The 21093-nt window shown below is 43.9% G+C and overlaps 2 protein-coding genes across 2 annotated transcripts in view; both read right to left on the bottom strand.

Annotated features, from left to right (window-relative positions):
• Positions 1-3406: 3406 nt before the first annotated feature.
• Positions 3407-21093, bottom strand: part of LOC141246047 (microtubule-associated serine/threonine-protein kinase 1-like) — a 52484-nt gene continuing 34797 nt past the window's right edge. Inside the window, exons 13-14 of the mRNA XM_073669107.1 lie at positions 4040-4132; positions 3407-3813 (exon numbers count right to left, since the gene is read on the bottom strand). Coding sequence (XP_073525208.1) covers positions 3716-3813; positions 4040-4132 — 191 coding nt within the window. The 3' untranslated portion in view covers positions 3407-3715. The remainder of the gene's footprint in view (positions 3814-4039; positions 4133-21093) is intronic.
• Positions 5171-12157, bottom strand: LOC141246046 (microtubule-associated serine/threonine-protein kinase 1-like). The gene is made up of 11 exons (XM_073669106.1): positions 12071-12157; positions 11660-11761; positions 10988-11073; positions 9670-9878; positions 6844-6982; positions 6621-6753; positions 6265-6430; positions 6052-6150; positions 5675-5833; positions 5436-5524; positions 5171-5335 (listed from the first exon to the last, which is right to left on the bottom strand). Exons 1-11 carry the CDS (start codon positions 12155-12157, stop codon positions 5171-5173), a joined length of 1434 nt encoding a protein of 477 aa, XP_073525207.1.

Raw genomic sequence — 21093 nt, 5'->3', positions numbered from 1 at the left:
ACGTAATTGCCTGTAAGTTCCCTTATCAGCACGCACACGTGTGTACTGTGAATCAGCTACATACTTCTTCATAGAATCATAGAATGGTAGAGATGGAAGGGACCTCCTGGGTCATCTGGTCCAACCCTCTGCTCAAAGCAGGATTCACTAAATCATCTCAGACAGATGTCTGTCCAGCCTCTGTTTGAAGACGTCCATTGAAGGGGAACTCACCACCTCTCGTGGCAGCCTGTTCCACTCATTAATCACCCTAACTGTCAAAAAGTTTTTTCTAATATCTAATCTGTGTCTCCTCCCATTTAGTTTCATCCCATTGCTTCTAGACTTTCCTTGTGCAAATGAGAATAAAGATGATCCTTCTACAATGTGACAGCCCTTGACATATTTGTATACAGCTATTAAGTCTCCTCTCAGTCTTCTTTTTTGCAAGCTAAACATTCCCAAATCCTGCAACCGTTCCTCATAGGACATGGTTTGCAGACCAGTCACCATTCTGGTCGCTCTTCTCTGAACTTGCTCCAGTTTGTCTATGTCTTTTTTAAAATGTGGTGCCCAAAACTGTACACAGTATTCCAAATGAGGTCTGACCAAAGAGGAGTAAAGACCGATAATGACTTCACGTGATCTAGACTGTATGCTTCTGTTAATACATCCCAGAATTGTATTTGCCTTTTTTGCTGCTGCATCACACTGTTGACTCATGTTCAGTCTATGATCTATTAGCATACCTAAGTCTTTTTCACATGTACTGTTGCTTAGCTCTATTCCTCCCATTCTGTATATGCTTTTTTCATTTTTATTGCCCAGATGTAGTACTTTGCATTTTTCCCTGTTAAAAACCATTCTGTTGGTTGCTGCCCACTGCTCCAGTTTATTTAGGTCTTTTTGAATCCTCTCTCTCTCTTCTCTAGTATTAGCTATCCCTCCTAGCTTTGTGTCATCAGCAAATTTAATCAGTTTACCCTCAATTCCTTCATCTAAATCATTGATAAAGATGTTGAACAATACAGGTCCCAGGACGGAGCCCTGTGGTACCCCACTTGAGACATTCATCCAGCTGGATGTGAAGCCATTTACAACCACCCTTTGAGTCCGATCACTAAGCCAGTTATGAATCCACCTAACAGTTGCCTGGTCCATTGCATACTTGGTCATTTTTTCAATAAGGATGGTGTGAGATACTTTGTCAAATGCTTTGCTGAAGTCAAGATATACTATATCAACAGCATTTCCCTGATCCACCCAGTCAGTGATTCTGTCATAGAAGAAAATTAAGTTAGTCTGACATGACTTGTTAGTTACAAACCCATGCTGACTCGGGTTAATCACTTCATTCTTATCCAGGTACTTACATACATGTTGTTTAATAATTTGTTCAAAGATCTTTCCTGGTATAGAAGTCAGACTCACCGGCCTATAGTTCCCTGGGTCCACCTTCTTGATTGTGCGATGATCAGGATGAAGTGTCTTGGCAATGTTGATTGTAGTCATGCCTTGACCTAAACGCTCCACAATTTGTTGCTTCTCAGCAGCCGACATATCCTTTTTCTTTCCCATTTTGGCAGAAAATGTAGGCTGCTTAATAATGTGGGAGAGCCTTCTTAAGTAGTCTTGCCTTTAATTGGACACACCTACCAAACAAATTAGCACAGGTGTCTGCAATTGCTTACAGTGATATAAAGAGCCCTGACTCACATCACCATCAATGAGTTTAACTGACAAATAAAAAAATTCTTACCTTATCACTCCTAAACACTTTTTGCATAATAATTTGGAACACAGTGTACATGTGCTTTTCCACAAAACACCAGTGGTTCACGTAGTGAATCTTACAGTTCTAAGTTGCCAACCGTAGTCTGTATGGAGTTGTTCAATAAAGGGCCCAAAATTATGATAACATAGACGTGAGAGGTCTCTATGAATAGGAATTCCTAAGTATTTGATACCCTGTGAGGGCCAGGCAAAGGGAAAGTTGGACTGGATGGAATCCTGTATGGATTTGGGGAGGGAGACATCGAGGGCCTCAGACTTCGCTGCATTGATTTTAAAATTTGACCATGTAACAAAGTGATCTATTTAAGCCATAACAGCAGGGATGGATATATGTGATTGAGTGATATATACTAGGACATCATCAACAAATGCAGAGCACTTGTACTCGGTGCCTCCCACCTCAATCCACCTAATATTGGGGTTATGGCAAATTGATGAGAGCAGGTGCTCCGTCACTAGGATGTATAAGAGAGGGGACAGAGGACATCCCTGCCTTGTCCCATTGGTGATTATGAAAGGTGATGAAAATGTTCCATTTATCTTCAGCCTAGGTGACGTATTGCGATACAGGGCCGTGATTTGGGCTATAAAAGGGTCCCCTAGACCCCTACCCCAAGCTTTTTAAGAGAATAATATATGGCGTGCCAGGAGACTCTATGGAATGCTTTCTCAGCATCCAACAAGTGTATCTAATTACAAATTTTTAACTGCATCTAGCCCAGGAAATACTTTGTGCCTAGTAGCAGTGTCTGCTAGTCAGCGGATTATCCCAGCTGTAAAGCAAGCTACACCACCTGTAGTTTGGACACTTAATTTTTTCAAAGGAAATGGTTCATGCCCCCGGGACACTCAGTGAAGAGCATCGGGGAGGCACCCCAAGGCACAGGGGCTGGGACAGGCGGTAGGACGCCTTGCGGTGGACCTCCAAGCTCGATCCTTATAAAAGCTTTTTAACTGCAGCAGCTTTAGTGGACGGTACTGGAGCTGGAATTACCGCGGCTGCTGGCATGAGACTTGCCCTCCAATAGATCCTTGTAAAAGGATTTAAAGTGTATTCATTCAAATTAGAGAGACAATTTAAATTAAAAAGCTTAGACCTGCTTCCACCGCAGGGGGGCTCGCTCGACCCACCAGCGGACAGGCACCAGTATTGGGAGAGGGGGGCTGGCCTTCAGGGTCCACCGCGGCTCTTGCACAAACCCGGCGACACGGAGGTCGCACGGGCAGGAACGGACTGGCCGTGTCGGCTTCGCACTTTTTTGGTTTTACAAGGGCATGACATGCCTATATCTGTGTCTCCCCCTCCTTTTACTCCTCAACCTCTTTTCTTTTCGCATGACTATATGTGCTTGTCACTTTTCCATGTGTTAGTTGTGTCTTCTGAGCAGTTTGTCAGCTTTTGGACACCTTTGAAGGTGTTTTCTATGTGTTTCTATGTGTTTTAGTTTGCCTGCCATTAGTTTTAACGGTGTTCGACGAACAGTTCGGCGAACATACGGGTGTTCGACGAACCGAACCGAACTCGAACACTACGGGGGTGGCTCAACACTAGTTACAATTAATCAGTTACAATTAGTCAGTTACAATTAGTTGTGAGTTTAAGATGAAAAGGAATCAGAGCAACAGCAACAGCTTTTAGTTATTATGTTTTAATTGATAATAGGATACAAGGTTAAGGGATGAACAAAACCAGGAACATTATCAATGGACAAAATCATAGTCATGAAGACAGCCGAAGTCAGATACCGGGTGATCAGTAAAAGCCAAGTCAGGCGAGCAGCATGAATACCGCGGAGCCTGGTGACAGAGGCAAAACATGTCCGGGTAAAGATGTTCAAGTCAGAAGGCCACAGGAAGCTGGTGAAGGTCCTTCTATACAGGTCCAGCAGTGATGGTAGATCTGCTGGACTTCAGGGCGCTGGATGCCGAGGTTTCCCGTCTTTTAGATGATTCTGGGGGAACGGTGACAACATGGAAGTAAGCGAGCAGCCCTGGATAATCCACGCCGGCAGGATGATATCAAGCGGCGGAAGATGGAACCTATGAGAAGAGATGTAACATCATTGTAAGTAAGGGGACTTCATATTAGAGGACACTACTGTGTTGTCACTGTGACAGGACGGTAGAGGAATCTTATCCACACTGAGGTGCGGGATCATCGTCAGCCATCATACATGTGACAATCCCACCACTGACAGATGACATCTGCTCCTCATGAATTATTCTCACTGACATCACACAACATGGAGCTGATTCTCACACTTACCTCGTCTCCTTCCCCTCTTTTCTTCAATTTCTGAGGTTTGTTGCTCTATACTCAGATTTATTGCAGATTTTATTTCCTCATTAGCTGGAATTTCTGATCAGAGAGTAAAAAAAAAAACCCACAGTAACAATATATCCTTTTGGAACTGCTTTGTATCTATAATGTAAGTGATGTGGCTCCATATTACATGATACTACTGTGCGGTCACAGTGGCCGGACGGCAGAGGAATCTCATCACACTGAGGTGCGGGATCATCGTCAGCCATCATACATGTGACAATCCAACCACTGACAGATGACCTCTGCTCCACATGAATTATTCTCACTGACATCACACAATATGGAGCTGATTCTCACACTTACCTCGTCTCTTTTCCACCTTTTCTTTATTTTTTGAGGTTTGTTGCTCTATAAGTAAATATAGCGAAGATTTTCTTTTCTCGTGAGATGGAAATCCTGATCAGAAAATGTAAAAAAGTCAGTAACAATATATTCTTATAGGATCTACTTTGTATCTTTCCTGTGTATAGGATAATTATTCTAGTCCTGTCGCCTATAGATCTGGTAATCTGGAAACACTGTACAAAATTAGGGAAATAGAGATGCAGTATGGGCCTATGGGCAACATCATTGGGATCCATGACACATGCAGAACATAGGAGACCAATAGAAGAAAAACCATGTGGAAATATTTGAGCCTTGAAGTAAACATTCTAATTGTTCGTGCTGTAGACATGTACATACCTGATAATGGGGACGAGGATGGCAAGCTGCTAATAGCATCGTCTTTATTACATACGGGAAAAGATCCCTTCTGCCTGTTTTGAAGAAGATAAACGTGTAAAGAAGGGGTTGCCTCACTAGAATAACACCGATTATAAAAGACCTATTAGGATATGAGAGTCATAGTAGGCAAGGTTTCCTGCTCAAATCTACCTACTATAGAGCGAAGCAAAAATGAATTGCTAAGAATGGCATGTAGTAGTACTACATCTCTCCTACAGTGTGGGCAGCAGTAAAAAAGCAACACTGGCTGTACATATGGGCTATTATCACCTGCGGTTTCAGTAGCCAAAAGCACAATGACCACTAACCATGGGTTGATGGATGCTGCATTTGATATTATGGTACTTATGTAACATATTTGAGGTCGTCCACATGTATCAGCCTGGAGCTCCCACTAATGACCCTATAAACTACTAACATTTCTGAGATGTTTTCACTGGATGCTGGGGTACACTCTGGAGGGGACTTGGGATCCTCATCGTTTATCGTACTGGTAGCGGTGGTAGAGAGCTAAATGTGGACAAAAAAAAGATATGAAATACTTTTTTTATACTTTTAGAGGTCTTTTTTTTTTTTTTACATATTTTGCATTTATTGATCTCATACTTACTTTAGAAAACCATTCAGAAGATGATATAAAATTTTGGAAAGCAAGACACTCATGCTCTGAGACCAGATGTTTGATTATATCAGAGAAATCTACAAGACATAGATAATGAAGTATTATTAGAGGTTGTCAATATAACACAGTCACCATTTATCACTAATATTATTGGGAAACAATTGTCTCATATTATGGAAGACAAGACAAACAGACGTTTAGTCTAGATGACGTCTTTTTCTACTTACTGAAAGAGGAGCTTGAACTGATAGAGGAGCTTGTACTGTTAGAGGAGCTTGTGTCCATGTCTGACACAAGCTGAGAAACGTACTCTGTCTTCTGACTTCCAAGGTTGTCAAAGTCTAAGTCACTTAGGAATGGATGACCCTTGATCTCAAATGCTCCTGCTGGAAAATACAAAATAAAAGTGTTGCAGATATTGTCACAGACTGCTCCATATCTGAACAGTTTAACTTAATCTGAACTAATGACATAACTGAGCCACCCATGAGAGAAATAGACTGAAATAGAGAAATGGAGAACTAGAAATGGATGAGCTGATAGAGGAGTGCTGATACTCATGGACATGAGCGATATGTCCTAGTTGTATTAAGTAAATTGTTACCTGTCCCAAGTCTATGTGCAGGATTTTTTCTGAGCAGTTTGGTGATGAGATTCTGAGCAAGAAAGGGAGGAACGGGATAACGATCCCAAACTACGTCTCCTGTTATATAGAAAATTACAGAAAAAAACCTCTTTATTGGACTGTAAGATAAAGCAAAGGAAATAACTAAACCAATGTAACCAATCAAAGCAATGATTGGATTATTCTACTTACCAGAGACAACATTTTTATAAAGCTCAGTTCGGGAATCCCCATAAAATGGTACAAATCCCACAAGAAATTCATATAGTATGATCCCCATTGACCACCAGTCAATAGGTCTTCCATAGCCATTTTTCAGGATGACCTCTGGGGCTAGGTAACTTGGGGTGCCACAGGACTGTAAATCAACAAAAGAAAGAGATGAGATTGATGATAGCATTATTTTAACATGTTCTCGCCATGAAAACGTAATGACAGAAGATGAAATATCAGTGGAAAAGTTCTATAGAAATGAAGAATGTAGAGAAGAAGCAATAGTGTGATGAGATTTGTAAAGAACAAGCTAAGTTCCTGTAAGTGATGCTGACCTCATCGTCCAGGAACTCTCTGGCGATGTCCCCTGCTAATTGCTTGTAGATGTTGGTTTTTGGTATCATGACACCAACTTTTGAAATCCCAAAATCGGTAACTTTAATGTGTCCAGAAGATGTTATCAGGAGGCTGTGAACGAAAAGATGGTTTTAGTCTCACAGGCCATGTGATAATAAAGGATAATTTTCCTTCCCTTATTATACTAAAAAGGGCACTTACTTGCTTGGCTTCAGGTCTCTGTGCACCACACCATAGCTGTGCAGGTATTCCACAGCAAGAACCGCTTCTGCAAAGTACAAGCGGGCCAAGGGGACAGGTAAAGGACCCCTGGTGTTTAGAAGGGTCCGACAGTCTCCACCTATAGAAAAAAAGGAAATATGACAGGTGAGGGGTTTATAAAGCAATTCACCATGATGTATAATAAGAAGTGAGCAGAGATATTGTTCAGGAGAGAATGTATACACATATAATGTCTAGTGCACGTAATATTAGTCTAAAGTGAGGGGAGCCAGGCCACAGCCCCCTACTCGATATGATGGCGCCCACAGTCCCTCCACTCAATATAATGTCCCCACTCAGTATGATGGCCCTCATAGCCCCTCACACAGAATTTGGACCCTAACACAGAATGGGGACCGCTACACAAAATAAGGACCTCCACAGCACACTACACAGAATTATTATGGCCCTTACCAACCCCACCATGGGCGTACCCACCGTGGGCCAGGGGGGGGCAGCTGCCCCCCCTTTAAAGCAGGCACACAAGCCGCACACCAGGGCCGGCGTCAGCACCCGGCGCACGCAGGCAAATGCCGTGGCCCTGAGCAGGCGGGGGGCCCCTCATCGTCAGCGCCCGCTCTCCCCCGCTTGCTCAGGGCCCCGGCACCCAGCACAATGCTTACCCCTCCCCGTGCCTCCGCAGCAGCTCTTGAATCCTCCCCGGCTGCTGCACTGTGACGTCTCAGGTCAGAGGGCGCGGTGACGTCTTTACACCGCGCTTTCTCCTGAGCAGTCACAGCGCAGAGTGGGATGAGGCCGGCGACGCTGGAGTCCAGAGCAGCGGCAGCAGGTGAGATGTGAGGTGAGTATTTGATTTTTTTTTTTATTATATGGAGGCCTGTGGCAATATAAGGGAGGGGGGTGAGGTGGGGGCCTGTGACATCCTGCATGGGGCATTATAAGGGGAGGGAGTGTGTGTGACATCCTGCATGGGGCATTATAAGGGGGGGTGACATCCTGCATGGGGCATTGTAAGGCGGGTGTGACATCCTGCATGGGGCATTATATGGGGGTGTGTGACATCCTGCATGGGGTATTATAAGGGAGGGGGGGTGTGACATCCTGCGTGGGTCATTATAAGGGAGGGGGGTGTGACATACTGCATGGGGCATTATAAGGAAGGGGGGTGTCATCCTGCATGGGGCATTATAAGGTGGGGTGACATCCTACATGGGGCATTATATGGGGGGGAACAGCCTGCATGGGGCATTATGTGGGGGGAACAGCCTGCATGGGGCATTATGTGGGGGAACAGCCTGCGTGGGGCATTATTTGGGGGGGAACAGCCTGCATGAGGCATTATGTGTGGGGAACAGCCTGCATGGAGCGTTATATGGGGGCCAGTATTCTGTATGGAGCGTTATATGGGGTCCAGTATTCTGTATGGAGCGTTATATGGGGGCCAGTATTCTGTATGGAGCGTTATATGGGGGCCAGTATCCTGCATGGAGCGTTATATGGGGGCCTGTATCCTGCATGGAGCGTTATATGGGGGCAAGTGTCCTGCATGGAGCATTATATGGGGGACAGTATCCTGTATGGAGTGTTATATGGGGGCCAGTATTCCGTATGGAGCCTTATATGGGGGCCAGTATCCTGCATGGAGGGTTATATGGGGCCAGTATCCTGCCTGGAGCGTTATATGGGGGCCAGTATTCTGTATGGAGCGTTATATGGGGGCCAGCATCCTGTATGGAGCATTATATGGGAGCCAGTATTCTGTATAGAGCGTTATATGGGCGCCAGTATTCTGTATGGAGCGTTATATGGGGGCCAGTATCCTGTATGGAGCGTTATATGGGGGTCAGTATTCCGTATGGAGCATTTTATGGGGGCCAGTATCCTGTATGGAGCATTTTATGGGGGCCAGTATACTATGTGGAGCGATTTACCGGTTTCTGAGCTATTGTGGAATTTACAATAGATATCGCTCATGTAATGTAAGAAGTGAAATCTTCAGCATTGTACTATATATATATATTTCTCTTCGGTATCTGTGACCATGGCTTGCCCCCCCCTAGTTTTGATCCTGGGTACGCCCATGAACCCCACCACTCAGTATTATGGCCCTCACCAGCTCTCCAATCAGTGTCATGGACCCCACCAGCTCCACCCACCACTATTATGGCCCCCACCAGCCCCACCACTCAGTATTATGCCCTCACCAGCCTTCCATCAGTATCATGGCCCACACCAGCCCCTAAATCAGTATCATGGCCCACACCAGCTCCCCAAATCAGTATGATTGGCTCCCTCCAGCCTCCCATACAGTATTATGGCCCCTAAAAATACTGACATTAAAAAAAACACTACTCAACTGGCCCTGTTCCCCCAGCATGCTGCTCTGGTCTGTGCAGTGGGAGTACTGAGACTCCACACTACTGGTTTGAGGCTGTGATGACTTTGTGGCTGCAGTGCACAGAATCACCAGCACAGGCTGAAGGGTGGATCAGGAGCTTTCGGCTGCCTCATCCACCATTCTATTCAACCGTATCCACACTCTGAGGATACGGATACCGCTGAAATTGTGATGACAGGCGGAGGGATGGGGCCCAGTACCAAGTGGCGCTGGGCCCCCTTAGACTCATGGGTCCCATAGCAGCCCTGCAGACAGATTAATAAATTATCAGGCATCTTGGTAAAATATAAGCTATAGTAAATGCTCTGTGGGAATGTAACCAACCACTTGGATAAATCTTAATACTATGAGCGGTGATAAGATGTCAGCAGACATGGGTTGAGTATAATACAATGTACGTGTCCTACCTCCTACATACTCCATGACCATACACAGGTGAGATCTAGTAGGGAAGGAGCAGAGCATGGAGACCACAAAGGGACAATCAGCGAATGTTAAGATGTCCCTCTCCTGAAAGGCCCATTCCACCTTTTTAGGAGTATTCAGTTTCCACTTGTCCATTTTCTTCATCGCAAAGACCTGGTGTGAGTCTTTATGGTTCGCTAAGTAGATGGACCTGGAGGGAAGGAGAATCCATGGGTTATAATGAATCTATTCAGATTCTTCTTGGGCAGATTCGCTATATTTCACCAACAGATACAATTCTATCCAAGTAAAATTAGTCTAAATTGAAATTCCTCCAATTGTCGTAGGAATAAGTTGATTATGCTTCTCCCGTACCCCAAGGCATCATAAATGGAGGGGAAGAAAGTAGTTAAATAATAATGGAACACATTCTACCCCCTTGTCCTAGGCTCTCACCTGTCCATCACTGCAGTCCTCCGTCCTCTGTGCCAGTCTTTGTTGTTCTGGCGCCCCCTTCTGGTGCTGAGGCCAGTGATTGGACTCACATGGTCATGGTAGAGGATGTGGGTGCAGAAGTCATTGACGTCAGTATCGTGTCAATCCTCACGTGACCGTGTGCAGCCAATTACTCTTATCAGCTCCATAATGGAGCCCCGAAAAAAACTAAGTGCAGCGAGGAGGAGGACAGGGAAGCTGTGGAGGAGGAGGCAGCACAAGAACAGATGAGGGGCTAGGACAGGGGAATGGAAGAGATTAGATTATTTTATCCCTTTCCTTAAGGGTTTGCGCCCATATTAAGTATTTACAGCAGGAATTTCTGCACCATATTTGCATCTCTTGACAGGAAAAATGCTGCTTTAAATCGCTGCGTTTTGACACTTTTTTACCTGCGTTTTTGAGCAGATTTTCTCCCCCTCATTATTATGTGTGAAATCTGCAGAGAAAATGCTGACAGAATTGCTATAAATCTGCTGCTAATCTACAAGGATAAATAGGCCTCGTGCACATGAGACTTCAGGAATGTCACTCACTTTGCTGGCATCAGGAAATGCCGCAGGTTTTGTGAAAAAATCTGAGCAGAAAAAAACACAATAAAAATGCGACAAATCTGCAATGTGTGCACAGGCCCTTACAATCTGATCTGTTACAGATCAGTTTGCTCAACTGTGTATAACGGACCTGAATAGTGAGAAATAGATGTGAACAGTGATGTGCGCTCAGGTCATGTCCCTATGATAACACTGCAGGGCAGAGCACAGAGGCTGAAGCTTTGTCATAGGGAACCCTGAGAAATGTGGATTATGCCAACAGAAATCTCACCCAGAAGCTCCGCTGCCGATCAGTTTGGATGTTTCGAAGTCGCTCATACGCGGCTTTCTCGCCGGGATCAATGATTCCATCACACTCTATAAAAAGATAAGAAATGATATTCAGATATAAAAGCTGCAGGAATAAAGTGTAACTTGTGATAACTTTTCTCAGAAACTTCTCTCACTTAGTTGGATTAAGATAAATTAAGATTGAAAAATCAAACGTTCAGTGTAAACTCTGACTTTTCTGCACTGTGATACCCCAGAGCTGTGCTACCTGCATTCTTTATATCATGAGTACAGCTTGCACTCCATGCACTACAGTATTGGGTGGACTTGCTTTACACTGCAGTTCCTCTCCACAAGAGCAGATTGCTGTAGAAGAGACTTGTGTGCATGACATTTCTGTAATATGGCCTATTATCTCAGCGGCAGCATTTACAAGCAGGAAGACTGTGATAATAGTGATAGACAGAAGCGGTAATCCAGACTTCCCAGCACTGAGCTGTGACTCCATCAGCAGAATACAGACTGTCCTCACAGGCGAGGGAGCAGCAGGGACTGGCGGCCATCCATCTGCCAGGAGGCCGGGAACATCTCCCACCAGATCTGATCTCTGACTGCTGATCTGGAGAAGGTCAGGAAACAAGGACGTGTGATAGAGAAGATGGCGGCTCCTTACCAGGCGTTCCGGGGAGCGGGCACGACCTTCCAGGACACACAGGACTTTTTCAGCGAGTCCTTTAATAAAAGACAAATCGCCATGTTGAAATCTTTTTTCAGCCTATAAAGAAGAAAAGAAACAAAAATGAAAATCCTGAGATGAGAGCGGTCAGAATAGAGGCGGCCATTGTATGTGCCATCTGCTCCTCTGTCTGCAGATACAATGACTCCATATCTGAGGACTCATCTTCTATAATATAACCCGGGATGTGTCCTTCTGTCCGAAGCCTCTATAGACCCCTGCGCAGTGCGGCCGGAGACAGAAAGACCCCTCCACATCCCAGACAGGGAGGAGGACTGTGCTGCTGGAGATGGCGGTATGCGTAGGCGCTGAGCACAGACCGCCATGTCCTGCGCCATAAGCACATACCGTCTGGCGCCAGCACCACATGCTGTCATCTCTGGAGAGGCCGGGGAGCAGCGTGGCGCCAGAATCAATGCCTGCGCAGAGCGCCATATTCAGCGCCACTTTATTAAAGACAAATCTGCAGACTGTATTGAATACATTGCACATTTGTCTTCAATAAAATGGCGCCAGATATCACATTATGCTGCAATCTTCCTCCGTCCTCTCCTGAGATCAGTGACTTTTACTTAAATAGTTAATATACGCCCCCCACACTTCACCACCATTTTAAGTGCAGGAAGTAAAATACTGATTCCTGCACCAAACTCTTCCTCCGGCCTCTCCGGACGTCAAAGTGTTTCTATATCCACACTTTTGGCTAAATATATACAGTACAGACCAAAAGTTTGGACACACCTTCTCATTTAAAGATTTTTCTGTATTTTCCTGGCTATGAAAATTGTACATTCACACTGAAGGCATCAAAACTATGAATTACCACATGTGGAATTATATACTTAACAAAAAAGTGTGAAACAACTGAAAATATGTCTTATATTCTAGGTTCTTCAAAGTAGCCACCTTTTGCTTTGATGACTGCTTTGCACACTCTTGGCATTCTCTTGATGAGCTTCAAGAGGTAGTCACCGGAAATGGTCTTCCAACATCGTGAAGGAGTTCCCAGAGAGGCTATGTGGATTTCCTGCGGGACACGGGGAGGCTATTGGGGTCTTATACTGGACGTGCGGAGGCTATGGCAATCTCCTGCTCGATGTGTGGAGGCTATGGGGGTCTTATACTGGGCGTGCGGAGGCTATGGCAATCTCCTGCTCGATGTGTGGAGGCTATGGCGATCTCCTGCTGGATGTGTGGAGGCTATGGGGGTCTCCTGCTTGACACAGGGAGGCAATGGAGGGGGTATGCATATACCACGCTACTGGAGCCATTTTTTGAAGACCCTGTTTCTGTGAATTTGCATATATAGTGTCTTCAATAAAAAGGCACCAGATAGCGTGTTATGCACATGCGCTGACTCCGGCTCCATTTTATTAAAGTAATGTACTACAACGTCAACATAGCAGTGCGCATGTACCACACATCGCCATGTCCCCTATGGCGGGCGCATGTACACTATTATGTTGACGTTGTAGCACATTACTTCAATAAAATGGCGCTGGAGTCAGTGTACACCGCATACCGTGCTATCCAACGCCATTTTATTGAAGACACTGTATTGAAGACACTGTATATGTGAATTCGCAAACACAGTGTCTTAAAATAAATGGCGCCGGAAATGTACCAATAAAAATGCTTGCTACCCGGGCATAGAACAGGTTCAATAGCTAGTGTTTTATATTGGAGGAAAGAAAAACTTCTATCCCGCTGTTATTATCTATTATTATGGAGAAGATTTGTGCGGAGCATCCGCCACTTACCTGCTGTAGTAATGTTCTGATGTTTTGAGGTAAATCCGTCAGATACTCTGACGTTAGATGACCTTGGTAGTATTTGGTCAGGCAGTCATTTACTAGCTCCATCACCAGCCGGTGAGTGAAGCTGAGGACGCCATCAGGAGGTAGAAGCGCAGTGTCAGGGCGATTGTTGATAAGAATCCCCATTAGTGCTTCTACCTGAAGATTATCCAGAAGTAATTCAGCCATAGCGAAAAACTGCAAGTGCGATCAGTCACTATAGAATAGCGAGAAACTGCAAGTGTGCTCAATCACTATGAAGCCAACAAAGGCACCTGTGACCCTGTGTACATTCTATAAGTAGTGGCTGTGAGCAGTGATGTCATAATGGCCGACCATCATCAGTGATGTCATCATGGAATCTTGTGATAGAATGTTAACGGTCGGCTCTGCACAAATAGATGCTGCCTAGCAATAGTGAAAGTGGAAACACCATAGTATGAATTACATCTCCATGTTATTATGGCCATTCTATTTTTATTTCCAGCTAGAACACAACCAGGATAAGGGTATCTTCACACTTTTGCATTTTTGCAGCATTTTTTTCTACTCTAAAAGTGGTAGCAGGAAAAACACTGCGTACAATACTCGCGTTTTTGCAGTGTTTTTAATTGTTTTGTTTTCATTCATTTGAATGGGTGAAAAATGCTGCAAAACCCCTGAAAGAATTTACAAGCTGTAGATTTAAAAAGCGCAGGAAAAATGCAATGTGTGACTGAAAGTTTAGAAATCTCATTCTCTAAGCTGGTACTGTAAATTGCAAGAAAAAAAGAGGCTGAAAAAAAACCCCACCAACTGTGAACATACCTTAAAGATATACTCTGTCATACTATTGGAAACATTGTATAAGCATATATGTATTTTCCTCATGTGTCGGGGGTGGGCAATTAACTTTGTGGCCACATGAGAAACTGTGACTGTTGTAGAGGGCGAAACAATGGGCTGAAATTAACTCTGCTCATTATTAATATTAACATTATTAACATATTAATTATAATTAGAGTAACAACTTTCAATTTCTAGACCGAGTATAATATATACAGTGGTGTGAAAAAGTGTATGCCCCCTTCCTGATTTCTTAATCTTTTGCAAAACACAATTTAAATATATGACAAAGATAACACAAGTAACCACAAAATGGAGTTTTTAAATGAAGGTCTTTATTATTAAGGGTAAAATAAATCCAAAACTACAGGGCCCTATGTGAAAAAGTGATTGCCCCTTGTGAAGAAACGGCAGCATAGGGACCCTGCAGAATCTCGCTGTTGCCGCTTCTTGTGATGGATCCACACCCCGTCACCCGCCTGACGTCACACTACACCAGACGGAGCACGTGATCTACCCATTGCACCAACGTGATTTCCAGTGAAGCAGAGCCTTGTCGGCCTGGTAGAGCTGCCACCAGTTCCTATTTGAAATAACAGACTTACCAGCCCGGTAGCGTGTCCTTTGGACTGAACAACAGGTGTAAGGTTCATGGATCGAGATAAAAGAACAGCCCAAGGTTGAATTATATGTTTAATCACCGTAAGGGCACACTAAACAATATACTATATACATAAGGGTTATACATACACAGTGGTCAGAGTTACAGATAAAAAGCATTGTACAGTAAGTATAAGCAGAACTTAAAGAGTCAATTACCAATTTATATGGAAAGGCCTGGCTTTCAGGGGGGATGGGCTGCCACATGGGGAAGCTGTGCGCCCTCACTTTGTTGATGGACCCAAAGACAATAGACTCTAGCTACATAGACCTTCAAACTCTCTGGGTCATTCCCCCTACTGCCCCCTGGTTGAGACCAAGTCTCCACCCCTGTTCCCTTTTAGCTAAGAGACTCCAAAAACTAAAATGAGCTATACCTCCTTACTGGATGGTCCCAGGGAACCGGTTCTGGTGTCAACGGACCCAGCCCCTGCTATGCGTGGAGACCAAACACAGTGGCCCTAGAGGCTTCTGAAAGGCTGTTCTGCATATCTCCTTATCCTTGCTTGTTGGGCTGTGAAGAAAGGAATTGTGAGATTCTCCATTCTTTTAGGTTTCTGAAAATCTGGTTGGTTTGTCACTGGGATATATCGTTTTACCATAATTCGCTGTTGAATTATGTTTCTCACACTAAGGAAGCACATGGTCGGGGGCTGGGCCGTCCTGTGCCACTCACAGCTGCTGTGAGGGATCTCACTCCCTGCTTCTCAGCCCCTCCCCTCTGCTTTGGCTGCAGTGGTGTCAGAATTGCATATGTAGAGCTCTGTAAAACCCACTTGCCAGCAGTGCACAGTAATTGACATGGGATTACCTTGAATATCTTCACACCTCCCCCTTTAGAGGGCACTAGGGGGCAGCACCACTCGGTGTTACTCTGTGCGCCCATCCGGGTGGTGGGTGGCCCTCTGAGGGACCAACCACTAACGACTCTCTCCTTGGGGTGCCTGGGCGGGACTCCCCTCCTTCTGGAGCCACATCGTCTTCCACCTCCTTCCTACCATCTGGAGCATTGGACATCTCATTGGTTTTGCTCCTGGTGCCATTGGCCACCCTTGCACGCTACAGTCACTGACACCGAACTGCAACCTGATGCACCCACACGCCTTACAGTATTTTAATTCTGACTGTCTAGTGCTGAGCTGATCTTAAGACCCCAGCAGAAAAAGCTACTACTGGCAGTCCTTTGTGTCTGTGAGTATGCGTTCCACACTCACACACACTATTATCTTGATCCCACACCACTTGCCACCAATGTAAAGAAATGGCCACAGAGGGACCCCGCAGAATCTCGCAGTGTAATGAAAGAGCCTCTCAGCCTGTCAGGGGTGTGAGTGAGTGTGGGGCTACGTCAGTGACTGAGTGAACCACCTTTTCTCACTTCCTGACCGTCAAGTTGGTGCAAATGGTAGATCCGTATCACATGCATCACTAACAATGCTATGGGGGCAGTGTAGAGGGTAGCTAGGATGTGACAGGATCCCGTTTAGCGATAACTGGTATTGAGTCTTTTACAATGATCTGCAGGAATTTTGGAGTTTGAGGGGTGGAGGCGGAGCTGGGGTGGAGCCTGAGCAGTCTCCAGGGGGCCTGAAAATTTTTACAGTTTGAAGCCCTGATGGAAAATATTGACCAAATACTGAACGTAGCCTAACGTGATTCTGTCAGCAGAAATATAGAAAAATTATAGCTCTCAAAATATAGCGATGCAAAAACTTTTTTGGTGTGTGATAACCGCCAAATATCTAAAAAAATGTATATAAATCTACCATCACTGTATTCGCACCGACCCATAGAATAAAGTCATCTAATCACTTATATGAGGGGTGTAGTTTCCAAAATGTGGCCACTTGTGGGTGGTTTCCACTGTTTAGGCACATCATGGGCTCTGCAAATGCGACATGGCGTCCGCTATCTATTCCAGCCAATTTTGTGCTCCAAAAATATAATGGCGCTCCTTCCCTTCCAAGCCCTGCTGTGCGCCAAAACAGTAGTTTTCCTCCACACATATGGTATCAGCATACTCAGGATAAATTGCACAACAAATTGTATTGTTCAATTTCTCATTTTACCTTTGTAAAAATGCAAAATTGAGGTTTAACCCCTTAAGCCCCGAGGGTGGTTTGCACGTTAATGACCAGGCCAATTTTTACAATTCTGACCACTGTCACTTTATGAGGTAATTACTCTGGAACGCTTCAACGGATCCCACTGATTCTGAGATTGTTTTTTCGTGACATATTGTACTTCATGATTGTGGTAAAATTTCTTCGATATCACTTGCGTTTATTTGTGAAAAAAACGGAAATTTGGCGAAAATTTTGAAAATTTTGCAATTTTCAAAATTTGAATTTTTATGCCCTTAAATCAGAGAGATATGTCACACAAAAGAGTTAATAAATAACATTTCCCACATGTCTACTTTACATCAGCACAATTTTGGACCCAAAATATTTTTTTGTTAGGAAGCTATAAGGGTTAAAAGTTGACCAGCGATTTCTCATTTTTCCAACAAAATTTACAAAACCATTTTTTTAGGGACCACATCACATTTGAAGTCACTTTGAGAGGTCTTTATGACAGAAAATACCCAAAAGTGACAGCATTCTAAAAACTGCACCCCTCAAGGTGCTCAAAACCACATTCAAGAACTTTATTAGCCCTTCAGGTGCTTCACAGGAATTTTTTGAATGTGGAAGAAAAAAATGAACATTTAACTTTTTTCACAAAAATGTTACTTTAGACCCAATTTTTTTTATTTTCACAGAGGTAACAAGAAAAAATGGACCCCAAAATTTGTTGTGCAATTTTCCCTGGGCACGCAGATACCCAATATGTGGGGAAAAAACACTGTTTGGGCGCACGGCAGGGCTCGGAAGGGAAGGAGCGCCATTTGACTTTTTGATTGTAAAATTTGCTTGAATAATTAGCGGACGCCATGTTGTGTTTGTAGAGCCCCTGTGTGCCCAAACATTGGAGCTCCCCCACAAGTGACCCCATTTTGGAAACTAGACCCCCCAAGGCACCTATCTAGATGCATAGTAAGCACTTGGAACCCCCAGATGCTTCACAAATTGATTCGTAAAAATGAAAAAGTGAAAAAAAAACCACTTTTTCATTTTTATGAATAAATTTGTGAAGCACCTGGGGGTTCCAAGTGCTCACTATGCATCTAGATAGGTGCCTTGGGGGGTCTAGTTTCCAAAATGGGGTCACTTGTGGGAGAGCTCCAATGTTTGGGCACACAGGGACTCTCCAAATGCAACATGGTATCCGCTAACAAATTGAATGGAAAATCGGCTCAAATTGTTAGCGAACACCAAGTTGCGTTTGGAGAACCCCTGTGTGCCCAAACATTGGAGCTCCCCCACAAGTGACCCCATTTTGGAAACTAGACACCCCAAGGCACCTATCTAGATGCATAGTGAGCACTTGGAACCCCCAGGTGCTTCACAAATTGATTCGTAAAAATGAAAAAGTGAAAAAAAAACACTTTTTCATATTTATGAATCAATTTGTGAAACACCTGGGGGTTCCAAGTGCTCACTATGCATCTAGATAGGTGCCTTGGGGGGTCTAGTTTCCAAAATGGGGTCACTTGTGGGGGAGCTCCAATGTTTGGGCACACAGGGACTCTCCAAATGCAACATGGTATCCGCTAACAAATTGTCGGCTCAAATTGTTAGCGGACATCATGTTGCGTTTGGAGAGCCCCTGTGTGCCCAAACATTGGAGCTCCCCCACAAGTGACCCCATTTTGGAAACTAGACACCCCAAGGCACCTATCTAGATGCATAGTGAGCACTTGAAACCCCCAGGTGTTTCACAAATTGATTCGTAAAAATGAAAAAGTGAAAAAAAAACACTTTTTCATATTTATGAATCAATTTGTGAAACACCTGGGGGTTCCAAGTGCTCACTATGCATCTAGATAGGTGCCTTGGGGGGTCTAGTTTCTAAAATGGGGTCACTTGTGGGGGAGCTCCAATGTTTGGGCACACAGGGACTCTCCAAATGCAACATGGTATCTGCTAACAAATTGTCGGCTCAAATTGTTAGCGGACATCATGTTGCGTTTGGAGAGCCCCTGTGTGCCCAAACATTGGAGCTCCCCCACAAGTGACCCCATTTTGGAAACTAGACACCCCAAGGCACCTATCTAGATGCATAGTGAGCACTTGGAACCCCCAGGTGTTTCACAAATTGATTCATAAATATGAAAAAGTGTTTTTTTTTCACTTTTTCATTTTTACGAATCAATTTGTGAAGCACCTGGGGGTTCCAAGTGCTCACTATGCATCTAGATAGGTGCCTTGGGGGGTCTAGTTTCCAAAATGGGGTCACTTGTGGGGGAGCTCCAATGTTTGTGCACGCAGTAGCTCTCCAAAACGCAACATGGCGTCAGCTAACAATTTGAGCCGATTTTCCATTCAATTTGTTAGCGGACACCATGTCGCGTTTGGAGAGCCCGTGATGTGCCTAAACAGTGGAGCTCCCCCACAATTGACCCCATTTTGGAAACTATACCCCTCAAGGATTTTATTAAGGTGTATAGTGAACATTTTGAACCCAGAGGTACGGCACAGAATTTGTTTACATTAGGTCATCATATTGAATAAGTTGTCATTAGTCTTGAGCGCAAGTGCTCGCTACTTGAGTTTGCATCGGGTACTCAGGTATGCACCATGTACAGCGTGTGCTCGAGTGACATGCTCGAGTCCCTGCTCTGCATGTTTCACGGTTATTAGACACCCAAAAAAAACCATGCGGGGATCGCTCGTGCATGGCAGGCAATCCCCGTAAAGTTTTTTTGGCCGCGAAGCATATGGGGCAGAGACTCGAGCATGTCACTCAAATACCCACGATACCTAATGCATACCAGAGCACCCGATGCAAACTCAAGTAGCGAGCACTTGCACTCAACACTAGTCGCCATATTGTCATCTTTTTTCTTACTGTTGAAAAAAATCACAACCCCATCACAACCCTAACCCCAACCCTAACCCCAACCCCAGCCCTAAGCGTAGCACAACCCTAACCGTAGCACAACCCTAACCGTAGCACAACCCTAACCCTAGCACAACCCTAACCCTAGCACAACCCTAACCCCAAACCCAATCCTAACCCAAGAGTTTATTTTTGACGCCGTTCCTCGTGCGGTATAAGTGATTAGACGACTTTATTCTTCGGGTCGGTGTGATTACAGCAATACCAGAATCATATGGGGTTTTTATGACTGACAGCTGTCACACACAAAAAGACGCATTTTTTGTAAAATCTAGTTTTTGCATCGCCATATTTTGAGAGCTATAATTTTTCCAGATTTTGGCAGACAGTCATGTGATGGCTCGTTTTTTGCGGGATGAGTTGACGTTGTTATTGGTGCCATTTTCAGGCACGTGACATTTTTTGATCGCTTTCTATTCCGATTTTTGGGAGGCAGAATAAACAAAAACCAACAATTCAGGAATTGTTTTTTTTTTTTTTTATTCTGTTCCTCGTGTGGTAAAAGTGATAAGGCAGCTTTATTCTTCGGGTCAGTACGTTTACAGCGGTACCACATTTATATAGTTCTTCTATGTTTTGCACTTTTATATAATAAAAGCAATTTTATAGAAAAAAATATTTTTTAGCATAGCTTTATTCTGAGAGCTATAACTTTTTTATTTTTCGGCTGATGGAGCTGTATGGTGGCTTGTTTTTGCAGGACGAGATGACGTTTTCAGTGGTACCATCTTTATTTATTTTTGTCTTTTTGATCGCGTGTTATTCCATTTTTTGTTTACAGGTATGGTGATAAAGCATTGTTTTTTGCTTTGTTTTTTATTTTATTTTTTTACCGTGTTCACTGAAGGGGTTAACTAGTGGGACAGTTTTATAGGTCAGGTTGTTCCGGACGCGGCGATACCAAATATGTGTACTTTTATTGTTTTTTTTTTTTGTTTTTTTTATAATAATATTTATTGATGGGTACATTATATTTTTATTTTTGGTGGATTATTTTATTTATTTATTTTTTATATTTTTGCATTTTTTTATTTTATTTTTTTTTTCACTTACTGACAGTTTTTATACTTTATTACTTTGTCCCAC

Source organism: Phyllobates terribilis, unplaced genomic scaffold, assembly GCF_046119375.1.
Source record: "Phyllobates terribilis strain yellow unplaced genomic scaffold, ASM4611937v1 Scaffold_2323__1_contigs__length_141014, whole genome shotgun sequence".
In the NCBI taxonomy this organism is placed as follows: domain Eukaryota; kingdom Metazoa; phylum Chordata; class Amphibia; order Anura; family Dendrobatidae; genus Phyllobates; species Phyllobates terribilis.
This window is presented reverse-complemented; position numbering and strand designations above follow the sequence as displayed.